Source organism: Cydia splendana, chromosome 2 (assembly GCF_910591565.1).
Source record: "Cydia splendana chromosome 2, ilCydSple1.2, whole genome shotgun sequence".
NCBI classification, from domain to species: Eukaryota; Metazoa; Arthropoda; class Insecta; order Lepidoptera; family Tortricidae; genus Cydia; species Cydia splendana.
In genome coordinates, this window is record NC_085961.1 from 23719040 (window position 1) to 23746130 (window position 27091).

At 35.3% G+C, this 27091-nt stretch overlaps 1 protein-coding gene and 1 pseudogene across 4 annotated transcripts in view; one reads left to right on the plus strand and one right to left on the minus strand.

Moving 5' to 3' along the window:
- Nucleotides 1–1466: 1466 nt before the first annotated feature.
- On the minus strand, nt 1467–2886 carry LOC134800512 (uncharacterized; annotated as a pseudogene).
- Nucleotides 2887–5082: 2196 nt separating this feature from the next.
- The window catches only part of LOC134805845 (homeobox protein abdominal-A homolog), a 49026-nt gene continuing 27017 nt past the window's right edge, over nt 5083–27091 (plus strand). Inside the window, exons 1-2 of one of the 4 annotated variants that reach the window (XM_063779057.1) lie at nt 5083–6277; nt 17369–17416. In XM_063779057.1, coding sequence (XP_063635127.1) covers nt 5686–6277; nt 17369–17416 — 640 coding nt within the window. In that variant the 5' untranslated portion in view covers nt 5083–5685. Of the gene's footprint in view, nt 6278–17368; nt 17429–27091 lie in introns of all 4 variants that reach the window. The other 3 variants (XM_063779065.1, XM_063779061.1, XM_063779050.1) reach the window with 3 other exon arrangements.

Sequence of the window (27091 nt, forward strand, 5' to 3'; positions counted from 1 at the left end):
GTTACAGATAGATAAGAGTCAAACATTCCCAGCACTAGCATTTAAATCGCTCTATTCCGATCAGAATTGGCACTCAAACTCTTATAAGTAGTGACGCTAATGGCTGCTCAAATGAATGGAAATGGGTAATTAATACAACAGTGTGACACTAGATTAAAGACCAGCTGGTGTTGGTAGCTGCTTCCTGTATATGATGGGTGTTCTCGTATTTTGGGGTCAGTGGACTATATGGACTCTACAGGTATTTTTAAATTAAAGAAAAAAATACCACTTCGGGCAAGACTCGAGCTCGAGACGTTTTAGAACACCGGTCCATTTGCTCTTAACCAACAAAGCTACCGAAGCTTACCAGAAGCTTGATGCGAAATACACGCCTTAGGGAAGTTAGGGAAGCGCATACCTACCATCTATGAATAAATCATACCCATTTTTGGCACTCTTGAGTGTAGTTTATATCGGTAGCATCAGATCGCAAATCCGTAATTGTCCCTATATCCGACACTTGCCCGCTGTCCAATTTTAAAGGCCCGAATCTATAAACTGGTCGTTAAATCTCGCAGCGATTGTAAATTTCCTCCGGAGCACGTTTACGACGCCCCGCCCACCTGGACTTTGTGGCTGCATAATGGCCTCTACAACATCGATCGTCTATAAAATGGGGTGTGATGCGTTGTCGGTGTTCTTTGTGATTGGAAATTTACCTATCTGAAGCAATGCTGGTGGATTATTCCCGAGGCTTGGTGCTTGTGCGATCGATCGGTCCAGTGTAACGCGTGACCTCCAGATCTTTAATAACTTTTAACCAAGAAGTGCGAAGAATCTTTTTTTCATACACTACATTCAGCGTGGGCAAAAATGTTTTCGTGTGTCCGGCTGTCGCATTTCTCAACGGATTCTTGTGAAATGTAAACACATTCAAAAATTATATTATTGAGTTTTTTGTTGCTTTAGGCTGGATTTTTTCAAAATGGCGGAGCCACGGGGGTTCGCGAGATCTAAATCTCTATTAGTGGCTCATTAAAAGACAATTTTAACTAACATCACAAACATCATATTATTCGTACCTACTTAATAATAATAATATATAATGGCCTTGTGGACCGCGAAGTACCGTACTACAAGTACTTACCTGCGCCTGTTCTCGAGAATGGTCGTGCCACGCTCTATTGGGATCGATCTATCATCACTGACAGGACTATTGTAGCCAATAAGCCTGACATAGTGATAATAGATCGATCGCAACGTCGGGCTGTGCTCGTTGACATCACCATCCCCCATGATGAGAATCTCGTGAAGGCCGAGAAGGACAAGTCCAGTAAGTACCTAGACTTGGCTCACGAGATAACCGCCATGTGGGATGTTGATTTGACGATCATTGTCCCGATAGTCGTTTCAGTGAACGGTCTAATAGCGAAGAGTCTCGACCAACATCTTGAGAGACTCTCGCTAGGTGGTTGGATCAAGGGTCAGATGCAGAAGGCGGTGATCTTCGACACGGTGCGGATAGTCCGCCGGTTCCTCTCTCTGCGGCCCTGACCACCGGTAGCTTGGGCCTTGCCCCGCTGCTGGCGGCACCCTAGGTTAGGTTTTTTATAATGTGTTTATATGTATTTTTTTATCGTTTTGTAAGTGTTTTTATATTTTACTTTTATATTCATATTATAAATAACCTAACTTGAGATGAAAAATAAATAAATCAAAATAATATATAATATAGCCTTTATTTCTGACATTTAAACTTAATCTATATACATATTTTAAATTGTGTTTCCTTGGTTGGTGTTTCCTTGTCAGTTTGCCTTCTGGCAAAGGCCTCCCCTAGAATTGCCAGTCTTCTGTCCCTGGCTTGATTCAGGTTAGATTCTTGTTTTGCATTCTAGAGTTGCTTTATTTAAATATTTATTTTTTTATCTAGTTTTTCTTAAGTTAGTTATGTTTTTACATTTCGTTTTTATATTTCAGTATTTTTACATTTCGTTTTTATATTTCAGTATTTTTACATTTCGTTTTACTTTTTCTAGGGGGTGTTGGTCGTACTCCCCACGATTGGGGAATGTTGAGTTATTCTAAGTTCTTGTTTTTGTTGTAGTTGTTTTGTTTCTTCCTCCCGGGTGCCTGCTAGTTGTTATTATTTCGAATGCATTACGGCATAAGCATATATTTTATTATTTTTGTTAGGTTGTTTCTTCTCAGGTTCATTGCTTGGACGTTCTGAACTCTCCTGAACATTATTTGAAGATTGTGTGGGAGATCGCTTCCTCTTCTCGTTGGGGGTTTCCTTTTCCACCTGTGTTATCCTCCACGATAAGTTTATCATATAGAACATATGCTTTCTTTCCCTTCTCTCTTTCTTGTATCAATTGTTCTTTTAGTTCTTTTCGTTTTATAAGAATCTCTTTAGGATAGTCTTTAGTAGCATAGATGTTATTATGGAATTGCTTGTTGTTTTTAAGAACCTCCATTTTTCTCCAAGTTAGTGTTACTGTCACTAGTATCGGTCTGGGTTCGTCTCTTTTCTTTCCTAGCCTTGTTACTTTACTGATTTCCCATATATCCCACTTTTCCGTGTTTGCATTTTCACTGAGTTTATTCAATGTTTCGACAACCAGTTTTAATAGATCGTTGGTGGACGTCTCGATTTCACTGAATTTATGAAGTATAAAGTTATTCTTCTTAACCTCTTTCTCCAATATATGAACTTTTGTTAATCTTCCTACTTCTACTTTGAGTTCCTTATTATCTTTTATTAGTGGCTTCAATTTATCCTCTATAGTGGTAGATAAATTATCTGTTAATGTTTCCGTTCGGATTTTCATCTCTGCCTTCAGTTTTTCAAAGAGTTTTTCCATTTGCGCGTCCATAGTTTTTAGTTATCGAAATTAGCAATTTTTCTACCAAATAGTAGTTTGTTATTCGCTCCTACTTACCGGACATTAAAACAAAAAAATCTTAAATTTTCTTAACAATTAACCTAGGTAGGTACTAGTTATGTCTACATTCAAGCAGCGTGATATTAAAAAGCTCGACTCAGCATGTTGCAGTAAAAACTGCAACGCTGGCTTTACTTATAGGATACCATTTTGTTTAGCCCGGGCGACCACATCACTCGTGCTCTGTTCGCATTTGGAATGTGACTGGTTGGTTTACACTTAGGTTGTATTAATGTTTCAAGGTGTAAAAGCAACATTGTTAAATTATTGATGTATATTTTTACAACTTAACGCGCTGGTGCCACCCCTTTTGCCTGCTGACTTGTTTAGGTTCAGTATATATCTCACTAGTATATTCTCCCAGCTATAGCTTTACCTACTAATATTAGAGGTTTGCAAAATTTAATACATGTATTTCTAGAGCATAAAAATAAACTGGTGGGCCATAATAACCATACCTCCCTAGATAAATAAGTAGATAGGTACGTACATATTACTAATATATATATATATATGTATATGATATAACTGACCATTATTTTAACCGTAAATTACTATCTATACTCAAAGCACAATATTTAATCAGTGATAATACATACCTTTAAATAAATAATTTATCAGTTTGCTTGAATCGAGCAGAAAATACAGTTAGGTATCTGAGTGTTAACTTACGAAATTGTAGTAGGTAGGTACCTACGCTTATCTCCAAAGTGTGGGTAAGATAAGTGGGTAAATATGTAGGTAGGTATGGGTAGGTAAGGGATCTGATTTCATATCTTTACTAAAAGCCGAATTGGGAGAACCCGTTCATGACCCTGATACTTAAAAATATTCTTATTAGAATAATGTATTTCTTTTTTCTTTGTTTATTATCTAGGTACCAATTAATCTTATTCCATGTGCTTATTATTCATATCGAATTTCAAGGTCTTTATTAGTTCATAACTTCAGGCGATACTTTACAAAAGTCATATGATAAAGCGAGCCCTACATCTCAATACCTATTTGAACTAATAGCTAATAGATGACCTGATCTCTTTTATTACCAAATAAACAATTACTGGCTAGTAAAAAGCGTCTCCCATAAACAAAATGACCCTAACTGTCCATATCAACCATTCCATACGTTTACGGCAAAAACATCACAATAACAACATAAAACCTATACTTATGCAATGTTCTACTACCGCACGCCCGAACCGCAGACCTGATAAAGCTGAAAAGGCAACTTAAGCCTATAAAAACCATGCACTAAAGATACCGACCTATGAAAAAGGTAATAAATAAATAAAACTTTCACACCATAAACGATGTTATTTTAATGGCCATAAAGTTTGATCTCGCACTTACGCTTGTTTTTGTTACGACCCGCGCGGATGAATGAAACGTGCGACGAGGACGGGACGTCTGTCGGAGCGGGATGAGTGATACCCGCTCGACCACGTGGCCCGCGTAAAACAGTCCGGTGCAATTCTCATTTTGAATGATTTTTATTTCACCGTTTAGTGGTTATTAAATAGATTTTATGAGCAGTTTTATTGTGGACTTAAAAACGAAACAGCCAATGGGTGATATGGTTTGACATAGTAACATGTCATTTATTGGATGCTTTGTTTTGATTCTGACTTGATTTATGGCAATAAGCTTCTCATTAAAAATCACATGTAGAATTATTTTATAAACTTGAAAAGGTTTTCTTATTATCGTTTGATGCATTTATTAATGTACGTAGGTGTATGTACCTAAACAAAAAAACAATAATAAAAATTATACAACATTAAAAAAAATGTCGTTTCAGTTTCAATACTTAATTTTTAACTATAAAACAGACCTAGTTCCTATGGCCAACCTATAAGTACTTTTCTTAATTGATATAAAAATATTAAATAGGTAGGTATAAACTATAGGTCATACGAGTAATACCTAAACTATTTATAAAATGTAACAACATACATATTATGTATTGAAATTATATAAAAAAATATTATGTATATCATAGACCTCTTATTTATTGTAGGTACCTATCTTGTAATCTGTTATTAAAGACTTTATTTTGACTACTGTTGCTTTACATACTTACCTACTACTAAAATAGTAGCAATATAAACTTGTTGCATTTACATACAATACCTATCTTAATAAATTTTACTTTGTTAAACGGTTTAATAAGTGTTTTAAGTGTTTGAAAATTTTACGATTTTGTTCGTGACAATTATAAATAACTGCACTTTTACTACCTGAAAATTAAACAGTTACAAAACAATACCAAATCACTAATTTCGAACGTAATGGTGCAATTTTGCTTAAAGCCATTCAGTTTGACATTTAGAAGTGCCGGAATGGTTTGTGATTGGCGGTGAATGTTCTACACGGGATCACTATTGGCGTAGACGAGGGCCGCGCGGGGGTGCGGAAAGCGAGGCGCCATTACGAACAATGGCCGTCCGAATGGTCGTTAGCAAATAGCTTTTATCTCTTTCTAATATAAGCTACGCAGGTTTGAATTAATGAGACGGAGAGGGTTCCGGCGCGACCGCCGCAAATGCGTCCGTCCCGCTCGCACGCGCCGCCTCAACGGCGCGCGGCAGCGGCAACGCTCGCCACGACGCGACGGGGAATTCGGAGTCGTAGAGCCTCATACGCGGGTCATAAACGATTCGCGGCCATAGTAGTGCACGCGCGAGAATCGATCCGAATCGCCCGGCGATAAACGCATCTCCCGCGAGGCGATCGTCGCGCGCCGCGTCGCCGAGCGATGAGTTCCAAGTTCATCATCGATAGCATGCTCCCTAAGTACCACCAGCAGTTCCACCACCAGAACTTATTCGCGGGTGCTGGGGCCTCGCCGATCGAGGCGTCGCTGTCGTCGTCGCTGTCGTCGTCGTTGTCGACGTCGTTGAGCTCGTCGCTATCGGGAGGCCTGGGGGCGGCGGCGCTGGGGGCCGGCTCGCCGGGCAACGGGAGTCCGCAGCGCTCGTCGAGCTCATCCTCGGCCTCGCCAGGGGCGCCGGCGAGGATGTATCCATACGTGTCACACCACCAGCAGTTCGGGGGCTCGGTGCCGTTTTCGGCCGGAGGAGGATTGTCAGCGGACGACAAGAGCTGCCGGTACCCGACGGCGGTGGGCGCAGACCCGATGTACGCCCTGGGACAGCATAACGGAGGCGCGGCTGTGTCGGCGGCGTCGGCGAGCATGGCGGCGGCAGCGCAGTTCTACCACCAGGCCGCGGCGTCGGCGGCCTCGGCCGCGTCGGCGGCGTCGGTGGACGCCATGGGCGCCGCCTGCTCACAGCCCTCGGCTCAGCCACTCCCCGACATTCCGCGGTACCCCTGGATGTCCATCACCGGTAAATGTTTTTCTCCTTGCATGAGTGTGTTTGTGCCAGTTCTGAAAAAAAAAACGCATTTTATTTATTTCCACAATTTGCTTTACCTTTTACCTAGTAGATTAGTAGGCTTACGTTATTACGTTTTATGTCGTAGATAATTAATAATTTAATTTTATAATTTCGTTTGCAATGTAGGTAGATACGTAGTCAATGTTTAAAACATTCTGTAATTTTATTGGAGACTTTGTTGACATTATTGCTCCAAAACAAGAAAATTCCAATCGGAATCATTTATTTACGTAATACCTGCTCATTAGGTACCTATTTATTATGTACCTATACCTACTTCTGAAAGCGATTAATATTTTAATTATAACTTTAATTACTTAAACTGATTGCAGACGAATCAAAAATACAACTTTAATTTAGATACTTAATCACAAAAATATAAACAGCCCTATTACATTCTAATGTGACTCCTACATTTACATATTTAAGCGGTTAGGTACATATTATAAGACAACTTCCTACACAGTATATACTTGTCATTATCCCATTAGTAACCACTTATCTAAGTATATATATATATATATATATATATATATATATATATATATATACGTTTTATGTAGGTAGGTACTTGAATGAACCTATGATTATTTAAATCACGATAACTTATCTTACCTGCCTACTAAAGTCTAGGTACAAATCAATAATATGTAAGAAATCAGGGTAAGTTTAATTATTTATTTATATCTACGCAATTAAAAAGCGTCAAATTGCCATTCTCATAACAATAAAATAAACATTAAAATAGGTATAAGTATGAGTAATAAAATAGCTGTTTAATCGTACCATTATCGGCATTTAGGTACCATTTACTTAATTATAACTAGGTTAGGTACTAAACATGAAATAAATAAGTAATTAAATAGTTATTTATTGGTTGTTGAAATTGTAACACGCTTTTAATTTCATTTAAAAATCTTTTACACTAACTAAATAATAACACTTTTAATATGCATTACCTATGCATATTTACATTGCATAGGTAGGTACCTGTTACCTATTCAAATAAAACATTTAAATAAATAAATTGGTACCGACATAGGTATGAGACATCTAAAAACCAAAACGCCTAATAAATTATCAATAATTAGTAATCGTCATCTCTATTTTATGACTTTTATGAGATTAATTATTAATAAAATTAAAACTTAAATAGAAACTTAATTATGTCAGCGTATAAATAATTAAGAAATAACAACAGACTTATACTGTAGGTACTTAAATAAAATCAAAAACAGTACAAGAGTACCTATAGTACCTAGGTAATTTACCGGTTGTTAAAGTAGCAATACAGTAGGTTTAAGTTAGCTAGTAGGTACCAAATAGATATTGGGTACATAATTAAGGTACCTATTAAATAATACCTACTTACATGACTTCAAAGTGATTTAATTTAGATTTTTTAATTATTATGAAACTTAATAATTTTTATTAATTATTGAAACTAGATAGGTATATACCTACCTATTTATTTGAATGCTATACTTTGGGCTGAATTAAAAAAATGTAATTAGGGACCTGTAATTAGTCTTAAGTTAATTGATTCCATTTGTGCTGCAACTATTAAGCAGTTTCTATTTATGTTACATGCATGAAAGTGTGTTAATATCTTTACCTAATATAAGTATGTTTTTTAATTAAAAAAAAAATATTACTCCATATTTAAAAGTAAAACATACATACAGTTAGTCGTACTTACAAACTAAACACACACAAGTTACTAACTAGTTAAACATTGCTGCCGGTCCTATAGACGCTCCCGGTGCAAAGGTTTTTTAATTAACTACAATATACAACCTGCGTGGTTAATTTTCAGCTTCAGAAACAATTAACTTAAGACTATTTACAGAGCCTTAACTACGAGTACGGGTATGTTTTTGCAATTCGCCATTTGGAGGATTTTTGATTTTTAACCATCCGCCGCGCCGTCGGCCGCCCCAGCCGCCGGTATTTTGGGCTCTGCACGGTGTTCCGTATCCTCCCTTTGTGTTCTACCTTAGTACAAGAACTTCGCTGTACTTTTAATATTAAATTATTACATTTAAAGTGCAATCTAACACGTTGAACGACAAAAAACAGAACTTACCATATTTTTGGCCAATAATAAACGATGTGTATACAGATACCTAAAAAAATAAACTGCTAAACTAATTTCTCTTGTTATCTGTGTGCAATCACGGTAAACCATTAAAACAAAAATTTGCGTGCTTAATATTATTTGAAGACTTGATTCGCTAAAAGGTTAATTGCCCCACTTATGTTAAGCATGACCTAAGTTCCTCTACAATTAGAAATCCGCCTCAGTACGAATTGCGCATAATTAGACAACTGTATTTATCGCCCACAAGTCTAAATTCCGATAAGGCTATTTCAAACTCGTAAACCTAACCTAGGACAATCTAGGCAACTTTACAGTTAGACATTAATGTCACATTACGATGAATTCTGTGCGGTCCACTTAGTACTCAAAAACATCTGTCCATTACAGTACTAAAGTGCCTGTACGTTTTGCATACAATGGTACAATTATTTGACTCGCGATTTTATGGCCGAAGTCTTAATAACCGGCTAACTATTTTGACATACGGATTAGGTATTTCGTTTTATTTATGTTACCTTGAATAATTACAAAGTATAAATAGAAAGCAAGTACCTACGCGGTATTTGCGTCGACGAAAGAGGTCAAGTCTTGTAGGCATAAAAAAATGTAGGTAACGTAGCCATTAATGTGAGAGCTTATTTAATTAAAATTACAAAGAACTGAATAATAAAATTACAGTTAAATGAGCACTTGTTGTATAAAAAGTAATAAAACATTTTGCTTGCATTTCGTTTATAGTGCAATTAAATTTAATTATGATACCTAAAAGTGAAGGCACCTATAATATAGCAGATACAATTCTGTAGTTCTGGTTAATTGTTTAAAATATATTTGACATAGAGAATGAATGAGTCATTCCGAATGTTTTTATTTTCATTTGGCCATTATTTTGAATAATGGTGTCTCCCTTCCGCTTAATTGTGGGTGTATTTTATTTTTAATGGCCATCGTCAGTTTTAAATATATTTTTTTCAAATCGATATATTTTTAAACATCATTAAGACCAGTGGTTTTTCCTAAAAAAATACAGATCTGGATTTGCCTATGGATGTTTTCTTGCTTAATGAATGTCACATTGAAAGTTCAAACCGACCTCCTTATAAAAAATACTGGCCTAATTTTTTAATTTACATAGGTACGTATAATAGAAATAAATGAGAGTATATGAGTACCTATGAAGTTATAATTTTTAATGATAGGTATATAAACAGTTACAAAATCACTTTTTTGGCATAAAGTTGGGTAATTCAACCACACTACTTTTTTTTATTTTATTGTAGTGGCATAAATTGGAATTGTTTTTTTTTTGTTTTACTGTGGATTGAGATTGTAGAAATCTTTTGATTTTTTTATGTTAATTATAAACATAGCAGAAGCGTAGGTAGTACCTACTCGTAGTAGGTTAGGTACTTACCTAAAGTAATATGTACCTAAACCTTATAACGTTACTTATTATTTTATAATAGGGACGAATACTAATCTAAAACTTAATATTCCTGCGCTATATAGGTACCTATACTTATGTACCGACGGCTTAAAAAAGAATAGTAGTACCTATTTACTTACCTATTTTATTTAATAGTAATATAGTTAGGTACCTGTTATAAATAATACCTCCTGTTAGATAATGAATTAGGTACGTACTCCTGAAACTGACACGGACGCATTATGAAGAAGTGTGTGTTGAAACATTTCATTTAGCCCAGAAACGACCAACCGTCCGCCACATCAGCCACATGCCCCCCATCAATAACGCCGCGTATAAAATACCTCATGATCAAAGCCACTGTAACATAATAACGGCGTCGTAGCTCACTGAAATTATATAAAATGGCCTATAATCGACTTGTTTTTGCTTTGGAAATGACCATTATTCTTGATTTGTTTCTAATGTTGCCGTATAAAAATGTCTCGAACGATACCGGAAAAAATCTGTCTCGAGAGTATTACAGAAATATCCGAGCAGGTGTGTGCGTGTGACGCTTGACACGCGGCGTCCGAAATTAAAATGGCGGAGATGTAGGCTAGACGAAATTTATTCCTCGTAACGTTCGTAAAACAATTTTGACAATATTACGTAGTACGTTCGGTCTCTATAACGGTTAGTTTGAATGAAATTTGGTGAGTCAATGTTTATTTTTAGTGGCAATGCACGTTCCACCGTGGCGTCAGGCACCATGTGCGCGGGACGGCGCAGCGCGCACGCGCGAACCAACATGGCCGTCCCGACCAGCCAATCGAAACATTGCTCTCTACTTTTCATTCAATCATAGATAAACTTTATTAAAACTAACAAAAGACTCAAATTCCTTTGTTAGTCAAAAATTGCTTTTTGATTCTGTTTTACTCGGTCTGACGTAGAGTTGAATGTCGTATCTATACGATATTATTATTTTAATAGAGCCTTTTTAATATTGGCTCTATGGAAAGAGCCGCAATCATGAGACCTTTTAGTGAAAGTTTGGAGTTTTTGACAGTTCAGTGTTAAAAGTTGTGTACTTACCTATGTCTCATTATTAGTGCCACGTCCATTAGGTATAGTAGGATAGTTTTCTATATATCAATAACAATTTCATCTTAATATCCAATAAAATAACTTTATAGTATAAACAAATGTTTTTCGCTACTACTTAAGTACTTTTATTCACATACCTGAATACCATACCTTAAATATAACGAGTTAGGTAGGTACCCATAGGACCTGTATAGTAGATAACCACAAAAAGATAACTGACAACTTAAAGTAAAACTGTAAAAAGTATTGAAAATATATAAAACACGCGATTAAAATAATGAGATACCTACCTATTCGGCCCAATTAAAGTCACTTCGCGTTATCGCGGACAGGTTCTGAAATTTTACTTTTGAATTTTTGTTTTTGCATTGCCTTCACCGTTGGCATAAAAAGAACTGTTAAATGTACCTATAAGTATTTTATAAATACCTATATTAATTGTGAACTGAAAGTAACAAACAGTTAAGCTTATTTTTTTACTTAATAGAACTAACATGGCAAGATTTGAAGTGTTTATAGCTTCAGTAGCGAAAAAAATATAGAACGGTTATTTATAACTGTGTAAAGTATGCACTAATTGTTTATACTCAATTAACCTATTTATTTGAAAAAAATGTTGCGATACGAAATCAATCCACACTCAGGATCTGTCAAATGAGATAAAACCCACTTTTCAAACACCTACCTACGTACCAATTTACGATATTCTTAATACATTGTTGCCAACATTCCCAAAAAACTATAAACAACTTCGTAAGAACATCATTATCTTTCTTACGAGAATTATGAGGCTGATACGGCACTCTTGAGTTAACCTTTTTAGGGATCTTTTGGTACTCAAACCGCTTTTGGCCCGGCTGGTTTACTTTCAACGCGACTTTTCGGTACTGATAGAAAGCTGTTATCGTCAGATTTATATTTACTGATTATTTTATCTCAATATTAAAACGCCGTCTTAAGGAGTTTTAAGTTGGTTTAGGTAAATAATTAATATAATAATTAGGTACGAAAGGATAATACTTAAAACGGTTTTAATCGAAATAATAATTGAGAAAGCTAAAAATAATTATCAAGGAAGTGAACCCGTTTAGTAAACCTACATTAAAAGCATTTTAACGACTTAGTTTAATTAAAAATATATTTTTATCAAAACATTACTAATAGCTTGCAAACCGACACTTTTTGATAATTTAATTGCATTTGCATTATCATAAAAAAAAACTTTATGGGAAACAAAAATAGTGCAACAGCTTTAGGTAAAGCAATACCTTTTCTTGGATGTGTTACATTTTGGTTAAATTTACTAAATTATCCAGGATGCTTATGTTATAAGTAGGGTGCTTTTCCTAGATAGGTGCCGTTCATTTTACTTCATCAATATTATACCAAAGCCTTAGGCTGCAATTTAACTAAGGTGGAGATGAGAGGAGACGCGCGGGTATCAACCAATAGCATTCCACATCTCTTCTCCGCTCATCTCCGCCTCAGTGCAAAAGCAGGCAAGGCAGTTCACTACACTTTATATTTATATATACAATTATCTAGTATGTATGCTAAAATACTATTTCTCAAATGTATGCAAATATAAATTACATAGGTATGTTTAAGGTATTAGATAATTACTTCAAGTCATCTTCAAGTTAACTCCCTAACTTTTGAGTCTAACTCTACGAAAAAAGAATAGCACTGTCTTTTCAGATAAATGGGCTGTAAAAAGTTAGATTTATAGTTCTATAAAAATGGCAAACGATTGCCTTTAATTAAATTCCGATTTGCTTACAATATCAATTTACTTATCAACTACGCCATAACGGCTATCATCTTAATGACATAATGACTCTATCAGACAATAGTAGAGTGCCGTTACAATACACAGGCGTAGGCGGGAGAATTCTTAAACCTGATTTATGAAGACAACTATACATATATGCCTACTCTTAACTATACAGGGAGTTCCTAGCCGTTGGACAAAGCCGAAATATACACATGCATTAGGGTATTTAGAACCAGTATACAAAGTATCATAACAATCGATGTAGCGGTTACGAAGAAATTAACAAATTACGATTGTTTTACTTTGGAGCAACCTGTATATGTTAGTAGCTCCTGAGGTAATAAATAGTATGAAACCTTCTTCGACCGTTTTGATTACCTATCTTTTTTTATTTATGTCATTAATAAGATTCTGACTTTTGACAAATGTCATCATTGGTCGGCCAAGATGAATTATTTACTGTGTCATGCTAAAGTGAAGAACTTAACCCAGCAAAGAGACTATAGCACCCAACTTCATGAACTTAAGCAGTACCTACAAGCAGCACCCAAAACTACCGAAGTAAACCAATCCTTCGCCGATATGGTCAGAACCGGAAAAACGTCCACTGTTGTGCCCACCAAAACCAGTAGCATCGCAATTTACCCCGCCGATAAGGAGAAATCCAGTGAGGATACTAAAAAACTGGTCCAAAACCTAATCAAGCCCGAAGCCCTTAAACTACATGTTCGCGGTATGAGGAAGACGAAAAATGGTGGTGTCATAATTAGCACAGATAGAAAGGACGACCTCGAAAAGCTCAAAGCGTCCCAACAGCTCCAACAATCAGGACTTAAACTAGAAGACACTGCCAAACGGAGACCCAAGATAATCCTGCTGGGGATACCGACAAACATGCCCGAAAAAGATGTGTTTGACTGTATATTCGAACAGAACATATTAGACCTGCAACCTAATTTCTCCAGAGAGGTATTTATGAACTCAGTCAAACTCAGTCACAAATCAGGCAAGAAGGACAGCTCTACCTGCAACTATATTTTGGAATGTACGGCCGAACTCAGAAGAATGCTTATACAACAACAGCGTGTATATATAAATTGGTCTTCCTGCCCTGTACGAGACTTTACTCTTCTGACCTTATGCTATTTCTGTCAGCAATATGGACATTCGGCTAAGTTCTGCAGAGATACAGAGCCCACATGTGGACATTGCGGATCATCAGGGCACAGCATCAAGGAGTGTACAAGGAGTGAGCCTTCCAAATGTGCTACATGTCAGCGCTTTAAGAAACCGTCCAACCATAAAACCGGAGACGAGCAGTGCCCAGCGAGGAAAAATGCGCAAACTAGATATTTAAGTTCTATAGACTATGAGGGTGCCTAGAGCGCTATGTATAGCAAGAGTTATCAAAATACTCGTAGTATAATTAAGTCACTCTTTCCATAAAAATAGTTATGTCACCAGTTGCCATTTGTATTAACATAGTCCACTCACTTTACCTACCTATTGTTTGTTATAAATAATCATTCTGCTATTATACTTAGGTTAGCATTTAGTTGTCTTGCTCATTGCTTGACCTACAAAGTTATTTAAGTACCTACCTACATACGTTTTTGTCACGTACTAATATAATCTTTATTGTTTTTGCCCAATAAGTTACACTAAATAGGCCTACTAACACGAAATACCTAAGATACAAGTATTATATACTTAGTTTAGGTATTGATGTAAAATATGTTCGAGCCAGATACAAATATTGCTTGCATAGAAGATTTTATATTTAATGTTAAGTAAACATCACTGTTTACTTTTAAAAAAACATATTTGTATATTTACATTAGTTAAGTTCTATTTAAGTGTATTATGAATGTTATAATTTTGGATAATGTTAAAGAAATAAATATTATTCTTATTCTTATTCTTATTCTTATTCTTATTGCCGCACATTTTCAAACAAATTGTCAAAAGCACTGCCAATGATTAATACAGTATGTTTCTTTTTGTTGTCGATTATTGGAAATAACTTTTGTTTGATAATTTATTTTTTTATCTTTTGTTCTAATTAAAAAAATATTACCGTCAGAGCATTTCTGAGAAGTAACCCTACGTGGGATTTCAGGGTTTGTCGAATGGCTAAGGTCACCATTTAATTGTTATTGTTAGCATTAAGTTTAAAAAAATTACTTAGTAAAATTAGTTACAAAGTAGGTAAGTCTAGGTAGGATCTCCGAGTACACCTTTATTTGTAAATTTTACTAATAATACTTAACTGAATTTACTGAAATACGGAATAAAAAAGATCCAAAATAATCTTTTCATATTTTGGGGCTACTTATAGTATTTATACACCTAATAAACGAAATTTATAAACACATTTAATAAATCCGTGAGAATGGTAGGTACGTTTCCAATTATAATTCTGTTTAAGTTTTTTTATAAATTGAAAGTTATGTTTAGTAAGCTAAGTTTTTTTGCCACAAGATGGCAATAAAACTAGAAAACACCATGATTAATGTCGAAAAAGTAAACAATACATAAGACAAGAAAATAATTACATAATTAGCTATTGTTGTTAGCTAATGCCCGCCTTCATGCAAACGTATTCTTTTAAACGATTTTATTTCACTTCGATTTATTGTTATGGCTTGGATTTACATAATAGAGTCAAGGCATTGTGTTACACATTGTAATTGAAACCCTGAGAAAGGCACACTGTTCGACCTTAGAGCTAAGATTGAACAAGGGCCAGGAGAAGTAGAACGAGTTGGTAACATTCGAATTTAACCTCTTGTCTGTATACCTATGATAAGGATCCTGGCTGAATTTCTAGTTATATTTTTGCAGTTTTTCGAGAAGGCAGAAATGCTCAGTACGGCTCAACCGAAGTTTGAATCCACGATTTTTGACCACACACATATGAAAAGTTAAACGAATTTGCGGCAAGATCTACATAGAATAAACGTCCAAAGTGCAAGGCACAGCACCCATAACCATTGACTACAGATTTTTGACAGGTTCTAAAGGCGCTGCTTGTAGAGAGCCATTGGCAGTTTAGAGCACCAGAGGCCAATTTTAACGTACCGACGTTATGATATCACATTGATGGCAAATATTATTCTTATCTAGTTATCATTCACGCGTTCATTTTACTCTTAGGTATTTTGTTCATACATGTATTGACGATCGAAACGCATGCGTGAATGATAACAGCAAAATAACATCAATGTGATATCAAAATGTACATTCGAATTGGCTTCTGGGGCTCTAAACTAATAATTCAAAATACATAGGTATACTTAACAGAGGTCAAATTGAAATGCATGAAGATTTGCTTAAAAATGCTTTGAATAATAACATCTGTTGGTAGCGCATGTAACTTTACTTCCATCGCACATATTATATGCAGTGCAGGTAGAATCTGTGCGGAAAGAGAAGAGTCGTGCAATGTAAGGGAACCCATACATTCTACGACTCTTCTATTTCGCACAGACTTTAGTATATATATAGGGTATCCTATGTATATAGGGCAGGTATCTGCGTAGGCTTTTTATTCTTTAAGTATGTTCTTTTCTTCTTGTCTTCTTTAAAATTTATTTCATCTGTTCTTTGTTATTATTGTGCACGTTTAAGATAAAATGTAGATATTAACGACGCAAAAGCGATTTAATGGACAAATTAGTTTTATTTACATATGGTAACATATTAGCATTTTACAATAACATTATAGTTTTTTAGACAATAACATATGTAGGTACTAGAGTAGTCACTAATTTCCCAATCCTTTTTATTTGTATCTGAGTTTAACGTTCCCCACAGTAAAAATGGACATCTGCTAACATTGTTTTGACTTAAGTTATTTATTTATTCTGTTATTTCATTATTTTGCTGGCATCTTCATACCCGATCTTAAGAACTGGCCAGTGTCATGTGAGAAGATTACTTACCTATTGTAGGCAGTAATATTTCTTCCATTGTATCCATTACGTATTCTTTAAACGTTTTGTCATTGTGTTCGAGATATACCTACATTGAATTATCTTTCTCCCTTTGATTCTTGTAGCAGCACATCTATAGGACCTAAAAGGGGAGTTATATTTATTCTATTCTCTTTTTGGTAATTCATAATAATCATAATCATAAAGCCATTCAACAATGCCTTGTAATATAACGTGTTTTTTTTTTTATTAGAGCTGTAGATATAGGAAAAAGTAAGTAAATAAAACACAGGGAAACTGTCTTAGAAATCGTTAAGAAAGCCTTTTATTGCAATAGATAGGTTACAATCTTAAAATTATACAGGTTTATATTGTAAGCAATGCACATAATAATTTTTAAGACAGTTTTCCTATTTCTCTATTTCCTGTGTTATGAAAGTCAAAAGGCACCATGTCTATCTATGTGGCACCAACATCAAAATCTCTTAAGGCCAGGTGGGGCAAGAGAAACATAGTTTTTTTACTAGGGTCACGGGCAAGAGAAAAAGTATGAGGATTCCCTACTCAAGTGTTTTTCTGGCCCTTGTGTTTCTCTTACCCCATCTAACCTAATATATAAAAGCCGTACACAGATCTGTGTTCTGCAATAGATTAAGCTGAATGTTTGTGCATGCCATTTGCCGGAACAATGAACTTTCAGTACGATTGATAATAGATTTTCCATTTCCAGATTGGATGAGCCCCTTCGACCGGGTGGTGTGCGGTGAGTTCAATGGTATTTATCGTTTCAAATTTATTTTCTTTTACTTTTAAGTATATTTAGCTAATTGAAAATGGTGAAACGATTGAAAGATACGATTTTGATTTCAATAAGGGTAAGTTTTCTTAAGATTTACTTCTTGCCAATACAGTTCTAAGTTTCTCTATTAAACAAAAACATACTGGTACGAACCTAATTAACGAATTAATCGCTAAACACGGGTATTATCGTCAATCATTTCATCACCAAGTACTTGAAATGGGCTTTAAAGTAAATAAATGAAACATAAACGCAAGAGTACCTAAAATTGCAGTGAATTGCAGTATTATAAAAGCATTGCATTAAATTTGCGGTTAATGTTACTGCGCGATTATTTTAAAGTCCGTTGGCACAGTGTCAACTGTTCGATGCCTTGTACCATTCCGTTGCAATTATATTCATTTCATGTCTTCATCGGTATATTTTTGAATAGGTACGAACTGCAATACTATTAAGTTTAGGTAAACACTTAATGTGACCAAGTTAAAATGGGAAGGAGCTATAAAAACACTCCCAATCTGAGAAAAGTAGCTATAACGCTTAGTAAAGATTGTTACCAGGTTCTATAATTAGCCTGTAGGTAACAAATTTTAAGTACCATCTTTAAATTTGAATGGCTTAGCTGTTATAATCTGTTCTTACTACCATGTTCTATTAAATCGCGAATTTGCACAAAACTGCCGAAATGCGTGTCAACAACGTCAAGGTAAATTTCGGAAGCAAGACACCTGCGGTGTCTCGACTCTCGAGCGCAAAAAAGTGTTGTAAAGCGATTGCGCTATTGCAAAAAGTGACAGAAAGGGTTCCAAGATCTCAATAAAGCGGGACTTTCTCTTAGAACAATAGCGAATAGTGGGTCACTATCTCACAAACTAAACAAGTTAAGGTAAAATACAATCAGACAATGCGTATGCGACATTCCCCGTTCTGTCAAAACAACGCACAAAGGGTTCACGGCAATGGGTTGTGCAATTTTTTCCCTTGCAAAAATAGCGATCCTTTGTGTTAACAAGATGTTTACAAATAAGGTCCGAGTCAAAGGGTTTTAAATCATGCTGTCGATAAGTTTAAAGCGGGCTTAGAACCGGGGCCATTGTTTTGTTGGCACGGTCGCAAATTGCTTTATTACGCTGTTTGCGGTCGTTCTGCGAAAGTTGATATTGCCAAAATCGCAGCCAAAACATCGTTTGTTATCACACCGACTCTTGGACGATCTCAGGGTCATTTGTATACCATAGTACCATACGGTTTTAAGCTCTAATAGGTGTTATGTTTTTAAATAACATGTTTTAAAAATAATAAAATTCTTATGCAAAGTAACGATGGTCTCAAACTTGAGCGTTATCATCGAAACTAAAATAAGATACGAATATTTTATAAACAGAAGCTTGCCGACAGCCAAGTACCTACTTATATAAAATATCAAAACCGAATAAGACGCCGGCGCCTCTTTATACGCCTTTATTATCCATATATTACACGCATTGATTAGCCAAACAAAACAAATTATCCTAACACTTTTAGAGCTTATAAAAGTAATTTTATAGCGCTATAACAATTAAGTGGAAATCACTGTCAATCGTAACTTCGCCGCTACAAGTGATTGACGCTACACTGTTGTAAAAAAGTTTGTCCGCGAACAATAACCGACTTGAGAATTGACCATAAAGCGACGACCTTGTGGCTATAAAAATTTAACGAGCTCAGCTCGTAGTAGGTATAGTAAAACAAACTGCCAGATTTGTGGACGTGACTGTCATAGAAACAGCTGGCTGGACATGTGCAGCGCCTCGCTCACTCCCACTCATTAACGAGTTAAGGAAACAATTGACTGATTTATTGCATTTGTGAAAGGATCTCTAAAATACTGGCCACATTCTAACCGCGACAGTTACGTTATAACAAAACACTTTTAACCCTTTCACATACCGTTATTGTTTAAAAAAGTATTTTCTTTTTTAATTCTTTTATGGTGGATGTGTCATTAGCCAGTGTTTTTGACCTGAAATAGAGGCGCTCGTCACCAAATAAGCAGACTGGTCACGAATGCCAAATAAGTATATTCGCATATATTCGTAAACTGGTCACGTGTTTAGTTATTTTTATCTTAACTTTCATTGCTTGAAACAATGACATCATAGATAAAATAGACATGGGATAAACTTCAAGGATGCTTTATAGCTAATATAGGTAGCTTTGAACAAATGAAAATAGATTCTTCACGAGTGGTTGTTAGTTGTTAGGTATATACTTATAGATTGTAGCCACAATCTAAACCTAAGTTTTTAACTTATACACTAACATATATTATCCTACACTTTCTATAATACCTATATCAAAAACATGACTATTGATCTGTAATTTGAGCGAGAGTGTGAATATGAATAATAGGTCAATGTCCAAGTATTATAAATAGGTATGTTTTATATTATTACTTAGATATATTATGTAGTTATTTATAATTAATAGTATCTATTATAAAAAGAACCATGTAGAAAATAACTAACAAAACGATTTTACTAAACACAATTTATAACGTAGATAATATGAAATACGTGACACACCATCGAATACCTATTTTTTTCCTAAACAACAAAATAAGAAATATTTTGTGAAGTCGAGACTTTTCTCATTCAGTTATTTTGTACACGTTTCAGTAGAAGGACTGTTGTACCTACTCTCGAAACGTTGAGACGTATGTAGGAACAAAGCCTTCTTTACTTTTGAATTCATATTTTTTGTGTTATCGAGGGTTCGGATTGTTAAATAAAAGAAGCAAAGACAAACATACAATATGTCATATTGCGAGTTTTCGTGATCTAGGTACTTACTGTAATTTAGATTTAATTATTTGATATATTTTTCACATGTATGATATGATAGTAATCTTAGTTCAATTATTTTATGCTTCCTGAATTCTCCCGTAGAATATATCTTAATGTAACCTAATTCACCAATAATTTTACAAAAGTTTATCTTTGACTCATACTCACACATACCTACTCAACGCATTTTTTGTGAACATTTTTGTATTGTTAGTTAACTATTATTCTTACACGTGTATTTATGTTCCCAGCGAACGAACTTCTTCACAAATTTACAATCAAATGTATTTTTATTTTTACTTCTTCATAGAATCATAGAGCTAATCAATATGCGTTCCTTTAGATACATTTCGGCTCAGAAATTTTAACAAGAACGTCATAGGCTGGCACTTACACAATTATCGATTGATGTGCACGATTCAAAACTCCCATCGATATAGTTTATATTTGTCCGATGATTACGCTAATATGTAGGTCAGGTATAATGATAAGTTTTAGCTGGTAAATCCCATTGAAATACATACATTATATCGGTGTAGGGCATTCTTGAAATAAACAGCTCAGGGTTTTTTATGAGTGCCTTCTTAGCCGCTGACAAGTTCGGTGATATTTTTGTTTTTATTGCAATTTGTTCTTGCTGCAAAGTACATTTCCCTCCTAGGCCGTTGTGTACTTCTTTACTTAGACATTGTTTTAAACTACGTATTTTTATTGTGTGCCTCTTGTTTTCTCTCATGTTTTTTTTTATTTTTTTAAATCAAATTTATATTGTTGTTGATGCCTCATATGTTAAGATTAACAAATTAAAATATTATTTTAATCACATTTAAGGAACTAGGTATATAAGTAATTGTTGCATAAAGGCGTAGAAGGAGTAATAGCGATATTCCTTGATTTTGCCAATAATTTAACAATGTGAACTAAGGAACGTTAGTTAAGTATACCTATTTTACAAATCACGCTGTAAGTAAGCTAACGTTAAAAATACCTTTATCCACGTGACTAAATTGGAATTTAAGCAATTTAATTGCTGTTTGCATGCCTGTCAGAAATTATTTGAATGACGGACTAATAGGTATTTGCTATTTATCTATTGCGGTAATGGCTAAAAAAAGTATAGTGTGATGAAATCTATTATTGTAAACTCGGAGGGCTAGAACACTCCTCTCCACGTTGCATAATATAAGATGCATTGGGGTAACTTCGAAAGCGGGATAATTAAAAAAATGGCTAATATCTATAGTTGGTCAAGCAGATCTTGTCAGTAGAAAAAGGCGGCAAATTTGAAAAATGTAGGCGCGAAGCGATATCTTCTCATAGAAAATTTGAATTTTGCGCCTTTTTCTACTGACAAGATTTGCTTGACCATCTATATCTACAAAACCAGATTACATTTTATACTTTGGCAACACTTAAGCTACTGCAACCCTTATGCCAGGGCATCTTGTTTACTGTTAATAAAGTAGAGAGTGCATGCTTCTAATTTAACCTATCTGTGCAATTTTTAGAATCAACCTGCATTCGATTTTACCCCAATGCTCGTTACATTGCCTATGAGGAAATCAATTTACTTAAATTTATTTCTTTATTATTTATTCGGCACGATTATTGCATATCGAAGCATGCATTTTATTGCAATAGGTATCGGTTTAGCAAATTTTCACACGACAATGCACCGGATGCAGCAATTGCATGTACAGACAACATCACATGAGCACAAGCGGCAAAGTTCAATAGAAGTACATACCTACATTGGAACATGGGGGGTTAATAGAAATGAAGCATCGATAAAAGTAGCATTGTTTTAGTTCAAATCTGAACTGAATAGGTGTCTATTGACTTAACTACATTAGGAACATTCCACGGGTCTGTCCCGTATAGTTGCTAGACAACAGAGTTTTTCCTTGATATAATTATACTCGTACATCGATACCTTTTATACAATTCTCAGCACTTTTCTCACAGAAAAAATAATTCATTTACACTGTCCCATTATTGGGTAGGTACTCTATAAATACTTTTAAGGCGTTTGTAATTCAAAGCTTTAAATTCAGAATTAAACAAGACAGAGTAGTTTATGAGAGAAATTAATATGGATCACGTTTACTTCTTGATAGTTTATTTTTAACATGAAGCATCCATACAATTGGGTACCGTAAAACCACCCAAGTACTTAGTCCAATAGGTATTACTTCAACTATGGTACACACGTTCGACACGTGAGTACCAATACAATTTTTTTTAACGAGCCTACAAGGTGTCCCACTGCTGGGTAAAGGCCTCCCCCCTAGACTTCCAATCCTCCCGATTAGCTGCAACATCCATCCCGTTGCTGAGAAATGCGTCCAGGTCGTCTCGCCATCTCTTCTTATAAGGCCGACCCTGTCGGCGTTTACATTGTGTAAAGTGAGACTGGGCAGGCCATGTACGACGTCTGCACCCACAGAGATGGGCTAAACCAGTAGGTACCAATAATATTTTTTAAAATGGCTGGGTGTTTTCTGCCAATTATGAAACTATGTTGTCTCAGAACAAGGTAAATATAATAATAGTCACACCTAAACCAAGATATTCGAGTTAGTTTTGGACTTCAGTTGGGAGATTTTGGTCTAAAGGTGGTTTTACGGTACCTAACCCCTGATCTACAGAATTCTTGGAATTATAGTTTTTCCAACAGTCTCGTTCTGACGGTACGCCTTGGCAGTCTATCTACGTTCGCTTTGAATGCGTCACCTCGTCCTATGAATACATCAATAATTTAATCCCGCTGACACTTGTTTAGCATACTATTTTGTAATTCGTTTGTTCCTCTACCATCTTTTCACGCTAACTGATAACATATTCAAAACGACATACTTACTGTACAAGCCAATAATATATCACCCTTAGATATGTATGAAGGGTCGTAAATTATGTTTGAAATAAACTTTACCTAGTCAGGGATACCTGTTAGGTATTGTAATCAGTTATACGAATAGGTGATATAATGCGGTTTTGTTTACCTACAGTTTAAGCATTTATCATTCACACCTTAATCATTTTGTCATTCATACCTAGCTGCAAAAGTGCATGGCCGCTTTATGAATGAATTCTATTTAAAATGAGTCCATGCAATTTGGTAGCCCGCTGTACCTACAAACTTATGCTATATTCTTTTTTTACTTTTGAATCAGTTGTAGTAGGTATATTAACCCTTTGACCGCGCGACCACAGCCCGACATCAACCTTCGTGCAATCCGACAAGGTTCATGATGGCGTTTAAAGGGCTAAACCGTAAAAGCTTGCATGAAAACATAACTAAGATATCCTACATTACCAACGGAATAAAATAAAGAAAATTATGTAACATATAAACATAGGTACACCCTCGTTCACAAAATTAGGTAACGACTTGTACGAGTGGCTGTAAAGCTCGTACTAAGCTTTAGTAGCTCTGGAGCGTAGTAAACAGCACTAAACCAGGTTCACCAGTTTGATCTGACGGCAATATCAACACAAGTCAGCGGTTCGCCACATATCAAACGCCTGCTGCGAACCGATAACAGCCCATTTCATAATCCTATAGGTGCTGATTGCTCTGTAAAGGGATAAATGAATGCGTACAATTTATTTCTCTATTAACGTTGAGTATTGTTTACACACGTCGGCGAGCGGCCTCGGGGCCAAACACCAGACGCTGTGAAAACATTCTCGCCGAGATTAAAGGTAGACCTGGCCACCTAATCCAGCCTAAACGGGTCCGGCTCCATCCTCCACGGTACCCCATGCGTAGTCACATTCAGAGGTCAGAGATATTTGGTCACGTTTAAGTTTGTTTACAACGGGCTCAGCGTTTCCTACCAGTTATGCAAACTGGAGGGTAGTCTCAATAAAAACAAATTGGCTCGCTGACCAGAGTTGCGCAGTTACACACGTTCGAGGAAGCCGGGCGACACGCAGGATATTAACCAAACTTTTCTAACAAACGACCAAATTATGTTTGCTATGTTAAAATAGATGAAAACAAACAATATCTATTTTATATTCATATGATTAAATAAACCGCGATAAAAATCTGTTCTTGATAGACGAGTGTTGACTCAAACTTGAGATGCATTGTTGACACAATTTTTGATATATTTTCGAAACGAGATGTTTAATAATATAAAGTGGAATCTCTAGGCTATGCATACGTCAAGATAATTTGTACAAGGTTGTCATATCACTCGGTTACTACTAACATTAATATGCCAAGAAAATAATATAAACGTGTCGGCAACATGACATGTCATACAATATTTTCTATCTTCTCATTAAATTATGATTCAGAATAAGTTCTTCAATAAAAACAATATAAAATACTTCGTCGATGTTTCTCTTGAGTTCAAATTATAGTCAATATATTATATCTTCATATCTAAAAGCAAAATTAATTTAATGAATTAAATTATTAAAAAATCCGGTTTACATCATCGACGTTATTTATTAGGACCAAATTATAAAAATATGAATTGCTAATTTAGTGCGGTAATCTTCTATTCACGATTATACGAGTTCTAGGTTTTGTATTTAAAAAAATAATACTATAGTAATCTTAAATTGTAATCAATTAACGTTGATTTTCACCTCGCAATCGTATTTATAGAAAAAGTCGTAGTCACGCAACTCTCGCGCAGTGCATTTATTCCAATATTTCCTATAAACGTAGAAGTTGGCCGGCAGAAGGAACCAGTATAAGAGCGCTTGTAGATACGGCAATGTTTATAGATCTTGAGGCCAAGCTACCCTGGTTCAAAGAACCCGAGTATCACGCCACAAGAATGCCAGGCCAGTATAATCAGATTGCAGCCAGTCGCAAACGCAGCCAAGATACGAATCTTGATATACAGCCGACAGAGAGGGGCCACGCAGCAGGACTGATGCGGGTGCATACATTAATGCTATTGGGTGTGGTTAGATAATGCAATGGATACGATACGCTGGGACGATTTCGCAATATGCAACAACACAGGAATGTCGGCGTAGTTAACACATTTCAAACGGTTAAAGATGGCACTTTAATTTCTCATGTAAGTCATTTTCCCATAAAGTTTTTAGTCACAATATATATTGTTTGCCTGCATTTTCGTAAGTCATAATTTGGTTTTTCTCAGAAATGCGTAACTTTTCAGGATTGCGATAAAACAAACCTAACCTAACATAACCTATTTATAGGATCACCTTACGAAAATCCTGAAAAGTTACCGGTTTCAGAATTATGAGTAATGCTAATCTGACAATATGACTTTCAATAAATTATATCAAACAAAGGCGGAGTCATGTGTATCAAAGAAATTTAGGTTAACATAGCACCACCCGTAGTTACTTTTCAATATTTAAGTACTTCTGTAAATGCTTGGAAGCCTTTTTTGGTCTAATGATATTTACAATTTTACAGTGTCAAACCAAAACTAGATTCTCTACAACATGTTGTATACTCCCTATAATTATATGAAATGTTTTTTCTTATTAACACATTAGTATAATATTAGACATCATACTTAGCTATTGACAAAGCCTAGTGTCACCCGGAGCATGGTCTCGAAGACACTGGCCACATGACCTTAACCCGTCACCCGTCGAACGCCCACCATACAACAAATTGATGCAAAGCAATATGACCCATATTGATTTGTAGTAACACACGTCTGATACTGAGTCGCTACGACCCAAATTGAGTTAGCATCACACGTGTGATGCTAGGGCGCTCTACGGGTTAACTAAAAATGATGAGTATATAGGTACCTATTAATACAATTTTTATCTTAAGTAGGTACATATTTAGGTACCGTAATGTGTAAATGATACCAGTATTACATTAATATAATAATAAACACTTTTAAATATAAATAGGTAAAAAAGTAAGTGAACGCCATCTAGGCCAAAGAATGCTATTTGCTTACATTTCATCTAAGTTCTCAAAGTTTATATTGTACTATCATCAATAAACAAAGCCATCACATTACAATAAATACCTGTGGCGCCAGGCTATATGTTAAGCTCGACTTTGAAAGACTTATTGCCGCTACAACGAACCTTCAATACTAAAACTAATTTAAATAACAAAATGGTGCATATAATATAGGTATATTAAAATCAACCTTCTATACATAATATATATATCTTCCATTTATGTTACTTTATTCTCAAAAGTACCTAAGTGCGAATGGCCTCTCTTATCTATTTCCTTTTTTACTTTGAAGATTTTACTATTACAGTAAGTGTTTAAAAAGCCAAATTTACCGCAAAACAACAGAAGTACCAGATGCTGATACCATCTGAATCACAGCTCCTTTATTTGTCTCTTACCACGTTAACGAAGGAGTACCTATGCGATGAATATCAGTTTTGTGGCTGCACTAGTCGTGTGTCATGGATGAATTATATTGCTCGTTTAGTATCTACTCTGCGATTTTTAATAGAAGGGTTTTTGCCACCACCATATTACATAAATGCTTCATATTTATTTTTAACAATTTTTATTTTTTTATGACGTAAAAATATTTGATAATGTTTAGAATCTGCCAGGAAATTTCGTAGAAAATCTATCCAAAAATGAATAGAATTTCGTTGGTTTGGAGTGCGTTTCGGAAAACGGTTCCTTGGAAGAAAGGATTTTTTTTTTACTTTCCATAGATCATCGTAAAAGTAAACGAATTTTGTATATATCCTACTAAATAGGTAATTTAAACATGTGAAATTTTAAGTTCTCACTAAAACTTCTCAATAAATTAGGCGCTACTATTGTATCAAAATTATCGTGTGACCTCACAATTGTACGACTAAGAAAATCTGT